This window comes from Oculina patagonica, chromosome 4 (genome assembly GCF_052425735.1).
Source record: "Oculina patagonica isolate OP01 chromosome 4, crgOcupat, whole genome shotgun sequence".
NCBI classification, from domain to species: domain Eukaryota; kingdom Metazoa; phylum Cnidaria; class Anthozoa; order Scleractinia; family Oculinidae; genus Oculina; species Oculina patagonica.
This window is the reverse complement of record NC_135761.1, coordinates 51,330,475-51,354,330: the sequence shown is the minus strand read 5'-3', so window position 1 is coordinate 51,354,330 and position 23,856 is coordinate 51,330,475. Positions and strand designations below refer to the sequence as shown.

General features: G+C 39.6%; 1 protein-coding gene across 2 annotated transcripts in view; it reads left to right on the top strand.

The window, feature by feature from the left end:
- LOC144650486 (uncharacterized) overlaps positions 1-23,856 on the top strand; it is a 142,405-nt gene that overhangs the window by 62,839 nt on the left and 55,710 nt on the right. The window contains exons 49-73 of one of the 2 annotated variants that reach the window (XR_013570125.1): positions 248-344; positions 871-1,065; positions 1,672-1,802; positions 2,613-2,828; positions 3,489-3,638; positions 4,039-4,143; positions 5,523-5,630; positions 6,312-6,471; positions 6,830-6,948; positions 7,337-7,392; positions 9,626-9,711; positions 10,115-10,228; positions 10,865-11,040; positions 11,316-11,373; positions 11,533-11,723; positions 11,827-11,901; positions 11,986-12,083; positions 12,429-12,572; positions 14,354-14,434; positions 14,918-15,022; positions 15,346-15,443; positions 15,843-15,913; positions 16,147-16,212; positions 21,157-21,351; positions 21,582-23,128. Coding sequence is in view for 1 of the 2 variants with exons in the window: in XM_078510167.1 (XP_078366293.1) it covers positions 248-344; positions 871-1,065; positions 1,672-1,802; positions 2,613-2,828; positions 3,489-3,638; positions 4,039-4,143; positions 5,523-5,630; positions 6,312-6,471; positions 6,830-6,948; positions 7,337-7,392; positions 9,626-9,711; positions 10,115-10,228; positions 10,865-11,040; positions 11,316-11,373; positions 11,533-11,723; positions 11,827-11,901; positions 11,986-12,083; positions 12,429-12,572; positions 14,354-14,434; positions 14,918-15,022; positions 15,346-15,443; positions 15,843-15,913; positions 16,147-16,212; positions 21,157-21,351; positions 21,582-21,680 (2,994 nt within the window). In the remaining variant the exon portion in view is untranslated. Of the gene's footprint in view, positions 1-247; positions 345-870; positions 1,066-1,671; positions 1,803-2,612; positions 2,829-3,488; positions 3,639-4,038; positions 4,144-5,522; positions 5,631-6,311; positions 6,472-6,829; positions 6,949-7,336; positions 7,393-9,625; positions 9,712-10,114; positions 10,229-10,864; positions 11,041-11,315; positions 11,374-11,532; positions 11,724-11,826; positions 11,902-11,985; positions 12,084-12,428; positions 12,573-14,353; positions 14,435-14,917; positions 15,023-15,345; positions 15,444-15,842; positions 15,914-16,146; positions 16,213-21,156; positions 21,352-21,581; positions 23,129-23,856 lie in introns of those variants that run through there. The other variant, XM_078510167.1, reaches the window with a different exon arrangement.

Genomic DNA, 23,856 nt, shown 5'->3' with positions numbered 1-23,856 from the left:
CACTTTTCTCCACCCTCTCTGAATACCTAAACAGATGGCAACTGGCTAATGGCAAGTCGTTAAAGTGTTCTCAGGGATTGTTGAAGATGTGTGCTGAAGAAGAAAATGAGAAAAAATGCCTTTCATGGAATTTATGTAATTTGAAAAAGGAACCGATTTTTAATTTGCTTAAAGAGTAATCTTGGCTAGTGTAGCTGAAGTTTTTTCATACATAAAAGAACCTTATTTTGTGAATATTTTTCGCCAGTGGTGTCCCGAGCAGTGTTTTGACTGCGAGCCTGGCACAGTATGCTGGGAAGGGATGAGGCAAGATTGCACACCAGGACGATACAGTAATGGAAAAGGTAAATTGCATCTTGTTTAATTTACACACACAGGCCAGAGGAAGGATTTTATAACAAAGAAAAGAATGCTGGGAACCAACGTGCAAAAATAGCGACCCGTAAACAATCGACCTCATCGCCTGATGAAGACTAGCAGTATTGCAGTCGAAACGTCGCGATCAACATCTCAAAGCGATTCTATCGTGAGACAAACGAATAAACGCTCATTCCTAAAGAAAAGAACCTTTGCATAGTTCGTGAACCTAGAGTTCCTCAAATTTTATCAGCAAAATGGTTTACAAAATGTTGTGTACAGATTTCAAAGATGTCCATGTAAATACTGGTAAAACCTCCTTTCTTTTACTTTGAGACAACTACTACAAGTATTGGTAAACTGTAAGCAAAACACTGGGAACATTGTATTGTATTATGTAATCACCATGCTTGACAATGGATTTAATTTCCTTCTAACCTCCCTCTCTTATCCGTCTTCACCATTCGTGGTTATATTTTCTTGGTAATATCAGCTTGTTTTTCCTGTTTGCAGGTTTTCCTTGTAAGTTGTGCCCTCCTGGAAGCTTCAACAACGAGACCCGTGCACAGACGTGTGAGTGTTGCCCTGATGGTTACAGCAGTACATATATGAAGACCAGTTGTCGGCCATGTCCTAAAAACGAGTGGGCAAAACATGAAAGCTTCCCGAACTGTTCCTTGTGCCAGACGTGCTTTACACCAGAAGACTGTGAGTATTCGGGATTGTTTACACTACCAGTAACGAAACTTTAGAAGCCTTGGAGGAGTTGGAGCTTGTTTGGGACTGCAAGTATTGCGTCTTTCCTTGGATGGGATGCTAGTCCAGTACATTTTCCTCTCTCCGCCTTCCCCTCCAAACATTTTAGTATATATTTATACACATGAGTGGGAAGAGCCACTGTCTGCAACACTTCAGGACACTACATGATTGTGGTGGGTCAAAACAGAAATGTTAGTGAATGTTGAATTTAAACCATTTTAACTATTTTTCTTGCCCACATGACATATAATGTGGTTTGAGGTGCTTAGGGTTTGATTAAGACTTGTTTTCAAACACTTTGGATCGTGAAGTAACTACATTGACATTTATTTACAGCGTTCCAGATAAGAGGGTTCTCAGTTTGTAAACCCGACACGAAGTCAGCTAGCTACCTGGCCCGAAAAATAGAAAACGTTTAATGATTTGGTAGAAACAGTGGAAATTTGACCCGTTGGAATTTCTTGTTGACACATTGACTTAAACCTATCCGAACCCTGTAATAAGACGATTGCTACTGACTGACTTTTGTCATGTAATCTTATTTAACGTTTTCAGGTCCATGCTTATCGAATGGCACTTGTTTCCCTGGAGTGAGTTGTCTTAATGTCGGAGTTGGTGTGGCAACGTGTGGACCGTGCCCTAAAGGATATGAGGGAGATGGAACAACCTGTGATGACATCGATGAGGTGAGAGGAGTAACGTGAACAACTGAGAACGTACTGTTCGTGATGTCTAGAGTTTTTGAACAGGCGGGAGGAAAATATAAAAACTGAAACTCCTATCTGGATGAGGTAGCAATGCATGGCTCAATGTGGCGTTTGGTCGAAAACACACTACATGTATATCTGCGGTGTAACGTCATTAATATGGCATTTTTCTATCCCAATCTTGGATGTTACGATGTTACTCTCGAGCGTGAAAGATGCAAGGCAACAGATGAGTTATGTCGGGCTTTGGGGAAAGGCAGGGTGTAGTCTTTGCCATTTTTTGTAATTATCTTATTGTACGAAATGTTTGCGGCATCAAAGAATAAAAGTACTGGCTTATTTAATAAAAGAAAAGTTGCGCCCTTCCAAAATCATGAAGTGTGATAGTTTCCATTTGGGGAGCGAACGGAGATTGTTTTTTTTATTTTTTATTAAATGCGAACATGTATGAAACCATCGCAACCCCGGTTGTAGATCTGTCTCGCGACATTTGGTGAAATCATTCACCAAATCCTCATCCTACCTTCTCTTGTATATGTTGCTTGTATAATATCATAGGTGACAAATTACTTAGATCTTAATTTTGGCGCGAAATTTTCACGTTATTAAATAATTTCACTTGAATTTTGTCAAAATTCTTATAATTTCCCTCGCCTAATTATTAGCATTTTGACAAAACGCGCGAGAAATTATTTCCTAATTTCACTCGTCAGCATTTGATTACCCATACTTATCAATATCAATACCGATCTGACTCATCATTGCTGTGTTTGATAATACTTTTCACAGTGCGCCCGTGCCAATCCCTGCTATGAAAGCGACAAGTGTGAGAATCGTGTCCCTGGCTATCAGTGTGCAGCATGTCCTGACGGCTACAGAGGCAATGCACCGTCAGGTGTTGGGCTGGAAGATGCTCAAAACGCCCAACAAGTCTGTGAGGAGATCGACGAGTGTAAGGAAGGAATCAGCAGCTGTGATCCTAATTCACAGTGTATCAACACCAATGTGAGTCAATGTGTTTGCTTCGTTTGTTTTGCTTGCCAGACGCTTTTGACTGTTGAGAAAGATGTAATGTTTATCCTGTCACGAACGTGGGACAAAAAAAAAAAAAACAAAGAGTCCCCAACGGAAGTCGAAGCATGATCTCTCAAACACCGGGTGGGCGCTCTAACCTGCGTAGGTTCATGTGACATGCGTCCTGCATACTGCTATTAACATGAATGTCGATAGCGTATTGTATGGTAATAAGTGAAGAAAGAAAGTGACTTTTAAGCTCGGTAGTTAAAAGAGAAACATGTAATGTTCATCATCACACAAGCGTGGGGCAAATAAAAAAAAAATTGAGTCCCCGACTGATCCTTGAGGAGAGAGCACTTCGAAATCAATACTCCACTTTCGTTTCCTATCAACAAAAAGTTTTAGCGAGAGTTGTGTTGCGTGCAATACTCATCTCATTCTTTTAGTATATATACTACCTACCATATCTGCAGGCAAAGCATTGAAATAGAGGAGTAGGAAATGTTTTTCTTGTCCCGAATCCAAAGAACGTCGGAAGAAGTTGAAACACAGGATAGGTGAAAGGGTTTTTGAATCTCTTTCGTGGCCAGTTTTTTGTTTATCTTTTAACAAAAATTAATTATTGTTTGTTTGTTTATTTGTTTACAGGGGAGTTTCTTATGCGGCCCATGTCACCCTGGATTCATCGGTGATGGTTACACAGGCTGTCATCCTGGTGACCTGTGCACCAATGGCTCACATACGTGTCACGAGAATGCACAGTGCACCCAAACTGGCGCTGGACGATTCAAATGCAGGGTACGACAGCCAGAATATTTAATTTTTACTCGTCGTTTTCTAATTACCGTGAAACAGCACAAACAAAGAAGCTAAACTTAATGTTGTTGCCCGTTTGTCCCACTTAAGACAATGTCAAAAATAAAAATGTTATTTGAAAGCCTTCTTATAGTTTAAAAATTTGCAAGCCCAGGTATTTTTTTTAACATTCAAGTAGTAAACGTTGTTTCTCGTATGGACTATTTAGCTTTGAAAGCGGTGATAGCTTGATTATTCGAATTAACTTACTAACATTCGTTGCATTTTAATACTGCTTTAGTTTTATTAATTCCTAATTTTTACCTGAGCGTGTGCGTTTCATGTTAAACTCGCGACTGTCCCTGCTTGACTGCTGTGATGAAGACAATTTTTATCTTGTTAGTGTAAAGACGGTTATGGTGGTGACGGGGAAGAGTGTGAAATTGATCCTGATCTTGATGGAATCCCGTCCGTTCAGTTGAGTTGCACTTTGCCAAACTGCTTTAAGGTAGGGAATATTCAGTAGTATCGCATTACGATTAATCGTGTCAATAACAAAATTCTCGTTTCTGATTGGTTCTCCACACGCTTATTTGTTACGTTATTGGAACATGATCACGCAAAGTGTCCATTTACAGGTGCCTAATTTGAACAACTTTAATTTGGATACCATTAATTGAACGCCTACGTCCTTCAACACAACGCAAACACGCGCTGTCCAATTTGACAAAATAATAGTATGGTTACTTGAAATTGATTTTAGACCAACAGCATAATTACAATTAATCAGAATTTTTATAAAGTATATTTGAGTGTATCTACTTGTAATGAAAAAGTCTTTTGGTGACAAATCTTTTAGTGTCAGTGCGCCTACACTTTGGAATGCGCTTCCAGCTAGCCTTCGTAATATTAGTTCTATTTTTAGTTTTAAATTTCGTCTTAAAACGTATCTTTTTAAATTAGCTTTTTTTAACTTTTAGATCTAGTCAATAATGTGTATATAGTTAGTATATTTTAATATTTTTATGTTTTAATATTGTAATGTATATAGTTAGTGTATTTTAATATTTTTAAGTTTTAATATTGTAATGCGCTTTTGCTCATTTATATGTTAAAAAGCGCAATATAAATTTATAAATTAATATAAATTATTTTATTATTATAATGTTCTGGGTTTGCCAAAACACTACTAGACTTTTGTAAACATTTACGGTGATACTAGATACTATACCTTTCAATGAGATACATGTACTGCAATGTGATTATTCGTGGTATTCAGGATTACCGTACCCAAATTCGCAAGTAGCCAATCAGAAGCGTGATCTACTGTCCTGATATCCTACGATATCAAGTCACTGACCTGATATGCCACCATATCATGGACACTTTCAAGTAAAGTAGTGTTAACGTACGATGAATTGAAAAGAGGTTTTTACCAATAAAACAGAGCCTCGTAATTTAAATTAGCTGGTGTTTACCGTTAGTAGAAGAAGTAAAAACTTTCCAACCAAAGCTAAATTTGAGCGCGCTCGCCAATTACGCGATGTTTGCCGACGAGTACTGGAACATTCAGACTGAAATTTTTCGCTAAATTCCGAATTTGGGTACGGTAAATACCTAATCGTACCTTTTTGGTACGCTTCGATGGCATATCAGGCTCGTTTGGTCTCGCCATGGGTATTTTGGCTCGACTACGTCTCGCCAAAATACGAACCATGGCTCGACCAAACTCGCCTGATATGCCATCGAAGCGTACCAAAAAGGTACGATTAGGTATAATAACTGTCCACGTTTGTCTAACACGGGTCAGACATTAGACACTAAACCTTTAAATAAGATACATATACTTGACCTGCGGTGTGATAATTTGTGGTATCTACCTTGCAGGATAACTGTCCAAGTGTGCCTAATACGGGTCAGGAGGATAACGATAATGACACAGTCGGAGACGCGTGTGATGAGGATGATGATAATGATTTGATTCTTGATAAGTCTGTGAGTACTCTCTCTTACTTTACCACCTTTTTTTTACCTTCCGTTTTTTTAATTTTTTTTTCGATATACCGCAAAATTCTGGTTATAAGCCCTGGGCTTATACATCTTTGTAAGTGGTTTTGGGTGGGCTTATAAAGGGAGGTGCTTATATCCAGGAGGGCTCGGAATAAAAAAACGTTTCGAAACGAGCCACGGATTGTTAATCGAAATATGTTTTTAAGTTAAAAACGCATTGTAAAGCAACATTTTGCCCTGCTCAGTTCTGTCATCCGACAGATAAGGGGTTATATCCGGTGGGGGGGGGGGGGGGGGGGGAGGGCTTAAAACTGAAATTTTAAGGTACTTTATTTGTTCAACCTATCCTAAAAGCGAGGATCCTGATTTCTGTTTTTCGTCACGTATAGATTGGGTTCGTATATAGTATAGTGTTGTAATGGCTTTCAATTTTTATTCTTTTATCCGTTAGGGCAAACAACACTCCCCATCCTAAGCTTAAATATAAGCAAACGTATTTCTTTTTCTTTGTAGGAATTTTTTTTTTCTGTTCAACGTTGTGTACATTTTTCATTGTAATTTGTTTTATTTTCTTCTGTTTTTCTTACTTTTCCTTAACTTGACTTGACTTAATTTTTCTCGTTACAGTTGTGTCTTACGAATTATAATTCATTGGTTTTCCCTTAGGACAACTGTCAATTTGTGAAAAATTTGGATCAAATAGACACGGATGGAGACGGAGTAGGTGATGCATGCGACAACTGTGTGAACACTTCAAACCCTGATCAACTGGACAGTGATGGAGATGGCATGGGTGATGCGTGTGACGGTGACCCCGACAACGATGGTAAATTTCATGAAATGTCACGCAATTTGACTGAATTTTAGGTGATTTTGTTCTTTCCAAAATGTAATAGAAGCAAGTTTGTATGGCGAATCATTCAGTTCCCAAGGGTGTTTTCTTAAAATAAATTGATGCATTGTCGAGCAGACGTGGTAAAATCTCGTAACGAGAGACGACTAAAGTCGCGGGTAAGCCTCTCCTCTCACTACTGCTTTCTTCCGTTTCTCTGTACCTCTACTCTTCCCCCCCCCCCCCCCCCCCCTCCCCGAAAAAATGCAAAATCATACAAGCCGTTGCGAGAATTCTTGTTTGCTCTCAGAGCCTTCGTTATGAATAAAGCTGAATGATCTGATCCTTGTAGGTAAAATAGATACTGGTGATAACTGCCCAACAGTCAGCAATCCTGATCAAAATGATACAGATAATGACACTGTTGGTGATGCTTGTGACAACTGCCCTACAGTTTCTAATTCAGATCAGGTACGTCGCTAGTATAAACAAACCCAATGCAAATGTTATGGTGATTCTTCAACGGTGACAAATGGTTAAAATGTTACTCACGGAAATGTGGTATTATTTGACTGACTGACTGACTGACTGACTGACTGACTGACTGACTGACTGACTGACAGTAGCAGTAACAGTATGTCTTTACTGTGCTTTACACTCCAAAGGGAGGTGTTGGTCTAGTTACAATAAAGGTTATATAGCAACTACAATGCAAACTTATACTATAACAATTGAACTATTAATTATGTAACTTTAATTGATTTGACTTTTAATTTGAAATTTCTTTTCCCTTTTGAAACATGAGATATATTTATCTGACTGACTGACTGACTGACTGACTAACTGATCTTTTCTCCAGGCGGACATCTATCAAAGTTTATATGGCGATGCTTGTTCCGGCGCAGGGCAAGACAAGTAAGTTCCGTATTTTATATTTGTACCTTCAACAGAGTCGCGCTATGCATAGGTTCAACTACGTGTAGGATAGAACAATCTTAAAGTGGAAAACTGTTGCATTAATAACTGGATAGAATGCTGTATCTCAAAAATTTCCGAGATGTGAACATGAGTGCTTCACGGTCGTCAGATGGAAACCAAACTTCTCTATGATAGATAGATAGATAAAACTTTATTTTGACACGATAATAATAAAAGCTAAAAGCTTGTGGGGTCGTGTATTTAAATTAACTATGCTAAGATTAAAATTACAATTCTTATATATATTAACAGTAAAATTAATTATTTAATTAAATACTAACTAGACTGTTGCTATGTATACTAAATGATAACAATAAACTAACTAAAAACTAATTATATATAAAATCACTGTGTCTGTGGCGGGTTGTTGAAGCCGACAGCGCGTTAAAATTAAAATCTTTAAAATATGCTCTATTTACAACATGCTTTCTTAGCTCTAAAAAACTTAAAAAACCCTTCTGTTGATTGTGGTATTTAACAATGTTCCAAAGAACAGATCCCTTGTATCTGAGTGAATCCTTTATGAATCGCGAGTTGAATCTTGGTATCAAAGATAGTTGTTTTCCTCGGAGCGAATAGCCATGACTGGAGGTGTCTAGTATCGATTTCGTCAGGGGCTCGGGCAGGCTGCCGTTGTTTGCCTTATAAAATAGCCTAAGGATGTCGAGCTTATAATACAGGGAAAAGGTTGATGTAGTGTGAAATATTTTATCAGTCATATCACTCTCTAAGAGCTTAACCTCATGTATGTTTGTCGGTTAATAATGTATATCTAATAAGGGGGTGGCATGGGATTGAATCTAAAATAATGTAGGGGGAACTGCTTTAAAAAGTCAAGAACGGCTTACAATTTGATTATACTTCTTTTCTAGAAATTTTATTTGTTGTAAATTAAAATATTTACTGTTATTTTCAGGATGACCACAAGTTTATTAGTTTTCTAACATTTATGTGCTTCTGTGCTATTCCACCCTACCATAAACGCCAAGGCACAAATGATATGGAGAATAGTGCAGTGTGCCGCGGGTAACCAGCACTGCGAGAAGTAAACAAAGCAGAAAAGTAAACGAGCAACAAGGAAAAGAGCAACGAATAAAAAACTGAAAAAGTCAAAGAATACTTAACTTATAACATGGACCTATCCTGAAAGACGTGTTCCTAGATTGAATCCCACTTGTGGAAGAAAATCTCGCAGACCACGACGACGCGAAATTAGCGGAAGACTTCGTGTCCCTCCAGTCTCTCGCCTTGACCCTACGACGACTCGCTGCTTGTTTAGAACGACGCTCAGCACGCCTTTCGAAACGAAAAATACGCTTTTTGCCCTCAGAATTTGAAGCCAACTCGTCCGATAAATATTCGCCAACTGTTGATCACCCGAACTCACTTCTATCAGCTAACTTAATCACCTTAATGCGCTTTTCAGTCAGGCTAATACCTTCTTCGATGGCTTTCTTCGCCTTTTCGTATTTTGCACTGGCCAGGGAATCTCTAGCCTCGGAAAGGCAATCAAGAACTCGCCGTTGATGCTCGTATTGCTTCTTGTTACCCTTCGATTTAAATTCGACTTCGTTTCTCTTAACTCGTTTAACCACGGCAGCGACTTAAGAATCACGCTCGTCGGATAAATCTCGCTTAAACTCGGCCAGCCTAGATTCGATGACCGTAGTTAAATTGGCAGAAACATCGGAAAAAGCTTGCTTGATCGCCTCGTGCACTTCAGGACCAACTCCGCCAGAGCTCGTTTCGTCTGTAGGCATCACAAAATGAACTGAAACAGTGCTGGTAACACGCCGAGAGAATGAACTCATACGAAACATTTGCTTAAATACTCTTAACACAGAATACCCAAGGGACTGGACGACTACATGCACATGTACGGATTCCGAAACGCACAGAATACAAATATATGCTAAACTTCATATCGCACATATTGTGCTATACCCTCGTACAATAAAGTTTGATTTCTTGGAACCAAAAAGTATTTGATTCTACCTCAGTAATTTTTGCCTTGAAGAAGGATTGTCGTATTTGCCTGCCTTAAGACTAGTCCTTAAACTCTCCATTCCCTTCATGTGAAGGGATAGTTCAGGGACTGGACCAGTCCACTATGTAATGTGTCTCTTATTTTTTGGGTATTGACTGAATAGCGTATTTCTGTCATTCTCAGGGATGGTGATGGCGTACCAGATGGCCTTGACAATTGTGTTGATCTTCCAAATGGCGAACAAGCAGATGCTGATGGCGATAACATAGGTACGAAAATAATGACAATTAAAGCAGTCATCCTGGATACTCTTCAGCCTACAACTTCAAGCCTACTCTTGAGTTGTTTAAAATTACTAGCATTTTAAAGTCAAGAGGAACTAACGAACTATGCACCTCTTTCCAAAATGGGCGGGCGGGCGGGCGAGCGAACAAAAGAGCGAACGACAAGCGAGTGAACGAACGAACGAAAGAAAGAGAAAGCGAGTGACTGTGCTGGGCACGTGCCTACAACTTTTTTACTCCTCCTGAGTGATCACTGCTTAATTTCCAGTTCCCTCTACATTGTGTTGCATTTTCAGCCATATTGGTGGCAAGAATATTGAGTCATTGATAAAGAAATGTTTGTCATGTATGAGCTTTGAAATCACATCTTTTCTGTTGTTTTTTGTAGGAGATGCTTGTGATGATGATCAAGACGGTGATGGTGTTTCTAACCTTGATGACAATTGCCGTTTGGTCAGCAACCCGGGTCAAGAACACGCTAATCTGGCTTATGACGCTAAAGGTTTTTATCTCGTGTCATTTTTATACGCAAAGCTTACTCATTGGCCTTTTTTTTTGTTGGTCTAATGTGAAGTCGGCTTGTCCGTCTAGACGACCAAGTGTTCCTCGAAAAATCGTCTTCCTTAACGGCCAAATCGACGGACAAATTCAGACGACTTGTGCGTCCAAATCGTGTCTGTCTCGTTTTCACATTAAGACGATTTGTCCGTCTCTAGTGTGAAAACGGCCATCTAGTTTGTCTTTGCTCGCTCGGATTGGTTAGAAGAAAACTCAGCACGAGTTGGGCGGTCTTTTAAATGACTGCCAAACACTAAAGAAACTCATACAAACCATAACTTGTAAAATTCAGACTTTATTCGTATCAAGAAATGGTCTGTTGTTCGGTTGCAAATTCGGACATTAACCTTATGACAATAGTGCTTTTGTTCTTGGTAGCGCTGGGGGATTGTAGTCGAAGCTTACCGAAAAAGCTCGCGACTGGTCGAAAATTGTCGGCATGCAATTTTTGCTGCACCAGGGGGGGGTGGGGGGGGGGGTGGATAGCGTAAATTTGTACTCGTCGGGTAAAGTTTCACTGCTGTTCCCCAAGGATTATTTTAAACTTTGGTTTACAGTTTATTTTACTTTTCTCCTGCAGTACGACCAGTTGGCGATGCGTGTGTTGATGACTTTGATGGTGATGGTGTGAATGATAATGATGATCACTGCCCATATGTTAAACATCTCAGTAAAACAAGCTTTACAGACCACTTCACAGTTGATTTGTATCCAAACCACAGTGATCAACTACCCGCCTGGAGAGTCGCTAAAAGTGTATGTCTTGCACGATCATGCCGTTATTTCGTGTCTTTTATTTCACTATGGAGCTTACAATTTATCATCTTTCTTTATTTATCTACATCCAGTGTGTTCATATGAAGTCTGTGAGGGCTTGTGAAAGGCAACCGTGGTTTTCTTCAATCCCTAAAAGCGTTGCCTTATTGCGGAGACTCAGTCTAGAAGAACCTTTTTTCTTTAACACTAGTCTGTCAGTAATTCAGTTATTCTCAGATCCGTCATGAACATTTTTCCTTTTTTTTTTCTTGCAGGGTATTGACGTTGAAGAAGTAACCAACGGTTCATCTCAACACCCTTCTATGCTTATTGGTATGAGTTTCTATTTCATTACCTGCGGTTACAACAATTTACCTTCAGGATGAAGGAAAACTCACTTTGAAGAACTTTGAACGTTCACGCTTATGAAAAAAATATGCCCTTATATTCCTTCCGTACATCCTCATCAGTATTTTTTATTATTATTTGTAGGCAAAACCAGGTATGGTCCTGTAGACTACACTGGAACACTTTATGTAAAGGGAAGTGAGAGTTCAGACTATGTAGGCGTGGTCTTCGGCTATCAATCAAATCGCAAGTTCTACGTGGTGATGTGGAGGAGAGAAAACAGCAACTTCCAAGAACAGAATTATCGGGCAGGAATTAAAGGCGTGCAGCTAAAGGTGCAGGCTTGATTTATGTTGACCCGTTGGAATTTTTGATTCCTACCCTTTTCCGTTTTCTGCTGTTTCCAGCCATTTATTTGCGATTTGTCGTCTTTTTCAGCTTGTCGATTCCAACTCGGGACCTGGGTTGGCTTTAGCACAAGCACTGTGGCATTCTGGGGACACCAGCAACCAGGTCAGTAATTCAGTTATCTCCTGAAATGGAAATGCCAGTACTTGTTTACTCTTACCGTAAATAAATTTCCCTTTTTTCCTCCAGGTAAAGCTCCTGTGGCAGGATCCTAATATGGAGGGATGGAATTATCAGACTTCTTACGCTTTCCACGTCACCCATAGACCTTCCATCGGACTTATCAGGTATAAAATAACAGTGATGATCCCCGGTGGTTAATAGTTTTCATACTACAACTTAGTTTCTTGGTAGTGAACACGTTTGAAAATATCCACACTATCGCAAAAAATAGTCGTAGAAATTGCACATTTAAAAGTCTTGAAAAGCCTCGCTGCCTATTAGTTAGTACATAAGTGTCTCTGGATTAGCTTGCTCGCACTCTCGAAAAGGAAATGAGATCGAGCAACCTTGGACAACAGAACAACCAGGTCAGCAACTTATCCGTCGTGGTACGTCTGTGCTTGCACATTAAAATTGAGGAAAAGTGACATTTTTTATACCAAGCCTATTTCTGTCATTTGATGTTATAGAGTACAAGTTAAACAAGGTGAGACCGTGTTAACTGAGTCAGGTGACGTGTATGAAACAACAATCACTGGAGGTCGGCTCGGTATGATGGTGTTTGGACAGCAGGATGTCATCTGGTCAAGACTTGAGGCTAGATGCGCTGACAGGTCAGTTGAAATTTTCGTATCATAACTATAAAGGGACGAAAAGTGTAAGAAAAGATGTAGAATATTCAATGAGAGATAGGCAAGAATGGCGATTGTAGGCGGCCTATGTGGGCTCCTTGGACAAACATTTAGCCGGACGCCGGTTAGGCCTTGCAAAATGGAGTGAGAAATCGATTCTCTACCCTACCTCAACGTGCAGCGTTGAAAGGCATCCAAATTGATTCAACTTAAATTTAATTCCATTATGTTGTTCGCTGAACTAAGAGAGCGTAGTGCAAAACGTTACGGAACTAAAGGGGACGTTAAAAGGGTTTAAAATGTTTTCAAACTCGGAGCGCAAATAAAATTTAAAAGCGTGAAATATTTCGTCTGATATCATCCAGACTTCATCAGTCACTGAGGTGGTGTTTTTTAAGATGAATGTTAAGAAGACATTTCACTGCCTCGGGGGAGTTAAAATTCTGTCATAAATTGGAGCTAATTCAAAACCATTGTCTCTATTTAACAAAGGTTTTCTGAGTTTTATCTCAATGGCCTCTTTTACCCGGCGTTTAAAGGTGTTGATTTCGGTGGCTAACACTTTTGTCTTGCTTGTGTCTACCGAGTGGCCCTCCAGTCGACAATGTTCATGAATGGCTGACGAGTTCCTCGACTGATGTTCTTTCATTCTGGTTTCCAGTAAACGGGACGTTTCGCCAACGTACTCCTTGTTGCACTGTTCACATTGAACCTGGTACACAGTTCCGCATTTCTTTAGAATGGACGTTTTGTCCTTGACATGTACCAATTGCGACCTCAGGGAATTTACGGGTTTATGAATAAGTGTGACCTCGTGTGACTTAAACGCTCTTTGAAGGCGTTCAGAAATTCCTTTGATGTATGGCGCTGAAGCGTAGATTTTCTTCTCGTTTTCGGGCTCTTTCGTTCCAGACTTGGAATGCGGTATTGTTAGCATCCAATCTGGGTAGTTGTTTACTTTCAAAGCTTGTTTCACGTGTTGGGCTTCTCTTGTTTTGTCCTCGTCCTCGGTAACCAAGGTCTGGGCTCGCAGCATCAGGGTGTTAACTACAGCTCTTTTGTGTTGAAGATGATGATTTGAGTGGAAGTTCAGGTACTGATCCGTGTGCGTAGGTTTACGGTACACGGAGATCTTGGTAGAACCATCTTGGTTTACGTGTACACAGGTGTCAAGGAACGGGATTTTACCCTCCTTTTCTTGTTCCGAAGTGAACTGGATGTGCTGATCAATCGAGTTCAAGTGATCAGAGAAAGAATCGACAGCATGTTCGTGAATCTTGGCCATCGTGTCGTCAACATATCGGTACCACATAGTTGGCGGGGTCGGGGCGGTGTCCAGTGCTCTCTTCTCAAACTGTTCCATGTAGAGATTAGCCACTATAGGAGAAATTGGGGACCCCATCGCAGCTCCTTGCTTTAAGCGCCGGGTAAAAGAGGCCATTGAGATAAAACTCAGAAAACCTTTGTTAAATAGAGACAATGGTTTTGAATTAGCTCCAATTTATGACAGAATTTTAACTCCCCCGAGGCAGTGAAATGTCTTCTTAACATTCATCTTAAAAAACACCACCTCAGTGACTGATGAAGTCTGGATGATATCAGACGAAATATTTCACGCTTTTAAATTTTATTTGCGCTCCGAGTTTGAAAACATTTTAAACCCTTTTAACTATGTATCCGGAGCAGGAAACCAATATTTTCTAAAGGGGACGTGTCGTTCTTTGATTTTCTCTCTTACGCGAATTGCTCTAATTTTCCATCAGGGCGAACCAAGCTTTGCATTTTGATGGTGTTGACGATCACGTATTACTGCCGTCTATTCATAATCTTGGTCTTACAGACAGGTATTGTTATCAGCTTTTATCTTTTCTGTCCGTGAGTTCCATGAGGCAGTCTGTGTTCACATGTTTCTCCGTTGTAAGTTATTTCGCTTGGTGCCTATGCTGTCCTTAGTTAATGTACCACTTTTTGGCGAGTTACTAGTAGTTCACATGTTGTAATTATTACTCCTTAACTTTATTACCTTTGTCGTGTAGGATGCCTTAAAAATAATACTGCCTTATTTTTACCAGGTTTCTCGTGTTAAAAAAGGTTAATGTTGCACTACGTACCCATGTTAAACTTGTTATCCCGGCTCTGTTGACAAGTAATCCCTGTAAGCATGTTACCCACACAAACATGTTAAACTCGTTATTTTGGTCCTGTTGTCAGTACACTAGCTAACCCATGCTACATCTCGCATTAAGAAATTCTTCCGATCTAAACGGCTTTTCATGCTGCATTTCAAACAATATATTTTTGTAAACGTTGCCAAACTTTTGTTGCAGTTTTACCATCAGTACATGGGTTTGGATGGCAGCGGATTATCCCAATGCTGTCATGCCTATTGTATGCAGTCTTGACGCTTCGTTGTGTTTATACTTGAAGGACAGGTATGGCACAGTAATGTACCGGTTAACATATGGCTTTAGCTGATAGGAAGTGCAGTGCAAAACTGGATTAACGAAATGTTCGGTTCAGTTAAGATGATTGGACATATCTACGACCTTACCTATGCGCGAAACTCGGATTTATGGAACTTCCCGGTGGTGTCATCATAATAATGCTCCTTTTATCCGAGGGATAAAAGAAGGGGGCACACTAATAGCAAATCACACGGCTCTCGACATGTTAGTATTTCTAAAAAAAAATCTTAGCTTTTTAGAACATAAGACGTACACTTACGTGTTGTTATTTCACTTTGTTTGCTTGCAAGACAAATCCATGGAAACCTGGGATCATCTGTGGCACAAGGATCCGAAGTCATTGAACCTGAGGAATGGCATCACTTGGTCTACAGATATGATGCTCAGAGTAAGGACAGTGTTTGATTGACAGATTGTTAAATGAAGGAAGAAATAAGTGAGCAATTGACAGACAGAGAGATAGGCAGACAAACAGAAAGAGAAAGGAAGAAAAAGGAGAGAAGAAGGAGAGAAGGGATGTACTGGCAAATTTGTTGTCGTTTCACTTTGAAGAAAGAAGGGAGGGAAAAATTCCCAAACAGACTGAAGAATGAAGGAGGTTTGATTGGCAAACTGACGAGTTAAGGCGGGAGGGAGGGATTAACAAACAGACAGAAATGAATGAGGGAGGAAGGTCGTACAGATAAACAGATAAACCGACTGACGGAACAAGAATAAACTGTTTTTTATTTTTATTTTTATAGGATGAAAAAATCTTATGCGTAGACTATCTCTTAATCTCTTTCAGCCTACAGCCTTGAACTTTTTGTCAATGGGTCTTCTGTTGGATTGAAGAGCAACGTTTTGCCACACACATGGGTATGTGACGTCATGTTATTTAGTTAACCTTTCACAGCGTTATTTTTTTACACAGCATAATCGCTGTTTAAGAATTCTGGTAGCTTGTAGCTACGCGTATTTCTTCTCTTTAGACTCTTAATTTTTAACGGTAGCTTACCTTTGCGAGCTGAGTGTAGTTTCTCAGTTTTCCCATCCACGTTCGAGGGAAATTGACCTTTGATGAGAAACATTTGTGTTATCATTTCTTTCAGGCTCCTAATGACCTTCTTTACGTGGGACGCGACAATGATAATTACATGAACGGAACTGTGGATGACGTACGTTGTTTATTTTGAATGTTTTTTGTTTGTGTTATAAGATATAACCTCTCAAGCTAGGTTTTGTGAGTGCCCCTATGAGGTGTAATATTAAGTTGACTCGAATGGGCCATTTTGTTGGTTCAGTTAAATATAAGTCGGGGATCATCAAAACCTCGTTGATGTTGCTGAGGATCGAATCAGAGCACTTGTATGCACTCTTAAGTACTCGCAAACATCCGTTAATACTCGTAAAAACCCATCAGCGCCGTCGTAAGCGGTCGTTGATACTCGTGAGCATACGCTGGTACTCATAGGCCTTCCCGAACAATCGTAAGTATCCTTTAGCAATTAAGGCCATCTAAGATTTTCGAAAACGCGTTTTTGAAGGCAAAATGTCTTCGTCCCTTTTGAGTGGAACTTAAGTCAGAATAAAGAGCTTAAGAGTGTATCCATAAGAGGACCAGGCAACATGTGATACAGCTCATATCACCGATTTCGCCCAAACTTAGCATAAATGTTGGGTATGGTGAGCTATTTACTGTGGCAAAACATCAACTCAAAATATTTTATTCCCTTCATGTTATGGCACCTTTTGCAAAAATGGCCATTTTTCACTAATTTATGCATATTTAATTAGCTGACTTTGATTGACCAGCTCCACAAGAAAAAAAGACTTCTGAAAATAAAATTCACTGCACTATATTCTGTGGTTATTAGGCTTTAAGTACAATAATTCACTTCAACCGTCTGATTTGATTTCTTCTCCTCAAACGGTCTTTTGGAAGGTACACATTTCGTACTGTTGGAAATAGCCTTTAACTAGTGCCCAATATCTCCCATGAGCAACAACTTATATACATTATTCTTACATGGGTAATGAAATCCATCGTTAAACTTCAAAAAAATGCCACAAAATGTCTGGGGACTTCAATATTCTATTAGTATTGAAGAACTAAACACACGTGACTTAACGATTTCTTGCTATTTCATCAAAATTCACCGAAACACAGAAGCCATTTGTTTGCCTCAATTTGGCACAAAATCGGTACGAAATAGCTAATCAAGCATAAATTTATAGATAACAATCAAAATATTGGCGAAGATTGGCAGTTAGGGCATTTTCGGCGCGTTTTCAGAGCCATATAATTCGGCAATGTTGTGATATAGCAAATGTAAAAATAGCAGCGAAAGATTTTCTTCACAAGCTCGCTCAATTCAACATTTACGCACATCAAAGTTAAGAAACAAGAAAGTAATACTACATACATGCCACTTATCGACACACAGATGCTTTCTTTTGAAGAATTTGTTCTTCCTCGCTGCACTTCGATTCTTCAATCGATCTCAATTGACATGTACTGTTGCTTTGAGGCGCGATGAACTTAGCCAATACATCGTGGTTCATTGTTCGTGAAAAGTGTAAACAGGTTGTCAATAAAGTCATTCAAAGAGCTGTTTAAAATTCACGGAAGGACACTTGTCTCAGCCAGTTTGAATGAAATAAATTTAACTGGAAAATAAACAGCCGCCATGTTGTATTTGTACCTTTGAGCCTGCCGTTTCAGTCAGCGGTAAAGTCGTACACTTGGGCAAGTACGTAATGTTGTCATCATATAGTTGTTTGACTAAATCCTATATAGGGATGTTCATAGAGGGGATACAGAGACTAGCCCTACACAGCTATACACGCCTATACATAGCCCAACACAGCTATACACACGCGTGTTCGTTTGCTTTTCCTCCGCAAATGTTTGTTTTCGTCGAAATAAGTAGCGGATGGTGTTATCTACCCTCTGAACAACCGGGGCTTGATCTTAGCCTTATAAGTAGTGTGCGTTTCTTATAAAAGTGAGAATTTTTTTCAACTTCTCCATTGAATTTTTTTGATAAATAGTTGAAGAGAAATACACTGGATCCAGTGTAATGTATGCGATGCAATCGGTTTTGATGCTTTAAAATTGAGCTCTGAAATGTCGGAAACCATTAAATAATCAGAGCAAGTTTTTCCATCTTATATCAGGTTAAAACTAGTATGTTTATTGTTTTTTTGTTGTTTCTGTCTTTTTTGGGAGGTGGGGGAGGGGGTGAATATGGACATTCGAAGAAATGGCGTTAGGTTGTCAGCCTGGCCTGTGTACATCTATTCCTTCTGTTCAAATCGTCTATATTATATTACACTTTGGCAGCTAGGAGACTGAATTTGTACCCACTCTCTTTTTCGGGATCCCACCGATAAACGTCATTACTGCAGTTTTATTAATTTGTTTTAGAAAAGGGCTTTTATGGGGACAAATTTTCCTCCTGAATGCCCACATTGCAAGTGACGAATTGCGGCTTCAAATGATAATTTTCTTCATCACCGACTCAATTTAAGTGGCTATGTGAGTTACAAAGACGCGATCGCGAATGCAGACTTTTGTAGAGAGCTTAAACCCCGCATTAAAACTAAACAAATTTATTGCAAGACTAGGACTACGTAAGACGGCAAAACTTATTAGCTAATGTTTCAACCAGCACAGGTAGTCTTCTGTCCTCTTCGAGGTCAACGCGAGGGAAACCCGTTTTATACTTTGTTGTTTTCTCTCTCTACATTCACACGTTTATAGATATATGTATATATTTGCTGCGCCATATAGACTGCGTCGCTAAAGGCATTTCGTACGTGAATACTTTGTTCAGTTCAGCACAGACGCTCCCCCAACTAAAGCACTTGCGCAAGAAACGATTACAAAACCTACCTCGCTATCCACCGTATAGTGATCTATCCCGTGGTAAACGTTATTCTCCAATTTTGCTGAGTTATTCATTTTTTTCCCATTTATGCCCCAGGGGTAGGGGAATTTGGTCAAAAAATGTAATCGTTATGCGCAGTATTAATCACTATTCCCGCCAGGGGAGGGGAATTTGAACAAGCAATAAAAAAATACAAATGTCTGGAAAGTAACTGGGAAACGTTGACATTTTGATTTATTTAACTGTGTAACGTCTTTTATGCTAAAAATAATTGTTTGTGTTCCAAAATGACGCTAAATGGCGGTATAAAACTGCTCCGACGTTTCTGCAATACTGCCTTCTTCAGGGTGCCACCCCCAAAAAGGCAGTATTGCCGAGACGTCGGAGCAGTTTTATACCGCCATTTAGCGTCATTTTGGAACATAAACAATTATTTTGATTTGGTTGCCGTGCATGCCGACCGTTGAACAGAAAAATCAAGAACTCTGTTTCGGTGAAAGTCAAATGGAACAGTATTTTTCTGGAAAATCTCTTCGGAGATTGACGGAACGTCAGAAATTTTCTTACCATTTGTAAGGTTTCCCAGTTCTAGTCTCCCATCCTTCAGGTCTCCCACCAACGGAAAGAAATAACAGGAAACTGAGCTACAAATGGTAAGCGACATCTATTTCGGTTAGTTTGCTAATTTTGGAAAGAAGCCTTTCCATTTTTCAGTGGTCATTCCAACCGGTTCACTCCAACAAATGGTAAGCACCCTAGAGTTCGTTCAGCATCACATTGCGGTAAACACGTCACGCTGTAGCGGAGGAAATTGTTTTCCCTACGACAATTTGAAAATATTCTCATTTTCATCACAAACGCATCCAACGAACACTCACGGAGGAAAAGCAAATGATCGCGCGTGTGGTCACGCGTGATGGACGCGTGATGCCCAGGACCAGTGAACAGCCGTACCGCTGACTGAAACGGCAGGCTCAAAGGTAGAAATTCAACATGGCGGCTGTTTATTTTCCAGTTAAATTTATTTCATGCAAACTGGCTGACACAAGTGTCCTTCCGTGAACTTTAAACAGCTCTTTGAATGACTATATTGACAACCTGTTTACACCTTTCACGAAGGATGAACCACGATGGATTGACTAAGTTCAGCGCGCCTCAAAGCAACAGTACATGTCAATTGAGTTCGATCAAAGAATCGAAGTGCAGCGAGGAAGAACAAATTCTTCAAAAGAAAGCATCCGTGTGTCGATAAGTGGCATGTATGTAGTATTACTTTCTTGTTTCTTTACTTTGATGTGCCTAAATGTTGAATTGAGCGAGCTTGTGAAGAAAATCTTTCGCTGCTATTTTTACATTTGCTATATCACAACATTGCCGAATTATATGGCTCTGAAAACGCTCCGAAAAATGTCCTAACTGCCTTTTCTTCGCCAATATTTTGATTGTTATCTATAGATTTATGCTTGATTAGCTATTTCGTACCGATATTATGCCAAATTGAGGCAAATAAATGGCTTCTGTGTTTCGGTGAATTTTGATGAAATAGCAAGAAATCGTTAAGTCACGTGTGTTTAGTTCCTCAATACTAATAGAATATTGAAGTCCCCAGACATTTTGTGGCATTTTTGTGAAGTTTAATGATGGACTTCATTACCCATGTAAGAATAATGTATATAAGTTGTTGTTCATGGGAGATATTGGGCACTAGTTAAAGGCTATTTCCAACAGTACGAAATGTGTACCTTCCAAAAGACCGTTTGAGGAGAAGAAATCAAATCAGACGGTTGAAGTGAATTATTGTACTTAAAGCCTAATAACCACAGAATATAGTGCAGTGAATTTTATTTTCAGAAGTCTTTTTTTCTTGTGGAACTGGTCAATCAAAGTCAGCTAATTAAATATGCATAAATTAGTGAAAAATGGCCATTTTTGCAAAAGGTGCCATAACTTGAAGGGAATAAAATATTTTGAGTTGATGTTTTGCCACAGTAAATAGCTCACCATACCCAACATTTATGCTAAGTTTGGGCGAAATCGGTGATATGAGCTGTATCACATGTTGCATGGTTCTGCCCTGTTCTCTCACGGGCACACTCTTAATGTTTTCTTTGCCCTGTATGCAATTCTTTCATACGCCAACTGTCAAAACTTCACCAATTTTAGACGTTTCTTCCGGAAGGACTTAAAACATTTCATCAGAATCAACCCTTATATGTTTATTTCCAACAGTTAACCCTGTTTGGAATCTACGTTGAAGACGCAGAGATCATCGACTACATGAAGACCGCTGGCCTGTTGTTGCCCATCCACAAGGGCGTGGTCAGAGCACATTTCAACATGGATGACACGACTGGTTCAGTCATTCGCGATCAAGCGGGTAATGATTACCATGGCAACCTGGTTGGTGGGCCAAGCCTTGTCTCGGTAGGTAGCCTTGCTTGAGTATGATTCAACGTGATAGTAGGGTAGTTAAACTTTGATATGAACGCGCTTGAAATTACTATGCCTTAGAATTCTTCCGGGCTACTAGCTCTGTGAAGGAACTGGGCCCTCTTCTCTCGCCTTTCATTTTTCTTGTGGCATGTAATATAGAGATATTTTGTCAACTTACAACTGACTCTCGCTGATTGAAATATTTACTGTATTTTTTTCAGAGCTCTGTTGACAAGAATCGATTTGTGATAACTTTCCCAAACAACAGGAGGAGAAGAAGGAGCCTTGAAGAGTCATGGCCGCGGCATAGCGAACTCTAAACACAAGTTCACCTCAGCTGTTTTATTTTTTTTCCCCGTCATTTTTTCAACTTTTACATAATTACATACCAACATTTCTTTCGTATTGCGAAGCTTTTGCTTTGCGTCCTTTTGTATTTTGTATTGTATTTTTCATGCGCGAGTCTTTACTTAACCTGATGCAAATACGAATGTGAGTTTTAGGAAACTCGAATTTTTTTTTAAGTATTTGAGACAAGTATTGGAGGCGTGGTGACGTAACGGATATGCACTAGACTCCAGATCGAGCGTTTCGGGCTTCAAGCCCTGGCTGGGGAGACTGTTGAGTGTTGTGTTCTCGGGCAAGATGCTACTCTCACCGTGCCTCCTTTTACCCAGTTGTGTGAATGGGTTCCGTCCAATTTAATGCTTGGGGGTAACCCTTGTTGACAAGCACCCCACCAAGTTTGAAGCTACAGATACCCGTTAGCGTGAGGGGCCATTATGCTCGAATACAGATGCTACCTCTCTATGTATTTGCATCAAGTTATGTAAACAAAGAGTATTTACACTTGTTCATGTTTTTTTTTTAATTAAATTAAGACAAGAACTGCAACGTGACGTCATAGCCTCACGCAAGCATGCAGTTGGCCAATCACAGCGCGCGTTACATATCCACAATTTTATAAAAAGGCGTTGACGACCAGTGTTTGTTTTACGTTAAGTTAATATAACTAGTAAGTGACTAAAGTATTTTTGTATACTGTAAATAGGTAATGTAATGAACACAGCCACTTTAATACGGAGTAGACACGAGAAGTAAGCTGATACGAGTTTCAACAGAAAAAGACGTTTCCATTTAGAGCTGTTCTGCAGCTCTCGTAAGCTTGTAATTCTACTGGTCCTCTAGTGTAGCAATTGGTATTGTCTTTGGGGCTAGGAGCACCGTTCCTGTTGTTTGCTGTGTTGTTCTCCTGAAGGGAAGCAAGCCATTTATGTAAGTCCTTGCAAGTGCTGATACCCGAGGTTACTTCGTGAAAAGTTGTTGTTTTTGCTTTTTGTCTCAAAACAATATTGATATCGCTCCTTTTTTGGTCTTGAGCTCTTCATTTGTTGACACTGTGGCAATTCTGCACTGTTGTTACTTGAATAGCTTGCTTTGTAACAGCTTGGACAGTAAAAGTACTTTTTTGTCGGTTAAGTTAAGTTCAAGTGTGCGCCCTCAGTCTAAGTCTTAGTGTGGTTGTATTTATATTAGGTATTTATTTCAATGGCGGGTTCATTGATCAATAGAAGACCCAAGGGTTTTAGACAGCATTTGCTGAATATAATGTAGATAGTTTGTCTTAATTTCGAAAGTATTTTTTATAAAAAATTACCTGCATGACACGGGTACAAAAAAAAACGATAAAAACATCACTGAATAAAATAACTTAAGTTACCATTTTCATACAAACAAGTAGGCAATTGTGGAAATACCTATCGACAAGGTAGAAGTAGAGCGGTTTTCACTTGAGTGTCGAAAGTAATTCTCTTTTGCTTCGGTTTTGCATTACTAAGCTTAGTTATTGGCTCAAAAACTCGCGCCACTTTCTCAGCCAATCAGAAGTAAAACCAAAACCAATCGTGATTCTTTCGCGCACGTTTTCCCGCGTTTTGCGTCAGCTACATGTATTTGCTTCGAGTTTTCATTGGTTCACTGGATTGTCTGTGTCTTTTGTGATTGGCTAGATTAATTACTTTGGTTTTGATTTTACGACACTCAATTGAAAACTGCTCTAGTAGCTAGCACATTCCATGCAGTGCGTGGCTGTTTTTGGACTGCTTTTACATTTATGTTATTGTGGCATCACTTACAATTTTTAATAAACGCACGTTTTCCAAATACTTGATAGATGGAGTGTACATGTATTGTTGGTAGTTGTGGGGGTTACGTTCCGTTCTCTTTCAAACCATATCTACAATACAATTCCGTACGCGTTTCATAGTTTGCTTAGACTGTAAAACATTCGCCATTTGGTGCTCAAAAGATCAATAAGCCAAAAAGTGGGGACCTGACGTTCGCACCTGCTATTTTCTGGTACGCTTGGTCCGAGCTGGCACACAGTCTGTAGGTTATGTACTCAACTGAGCCACAATGTAATGGACACCGAGGAAGAAAAATATACTAGTAGTAATTGGAAATTAGGGGAGTGCGTTCGGTAGGGTGGGGTAATAT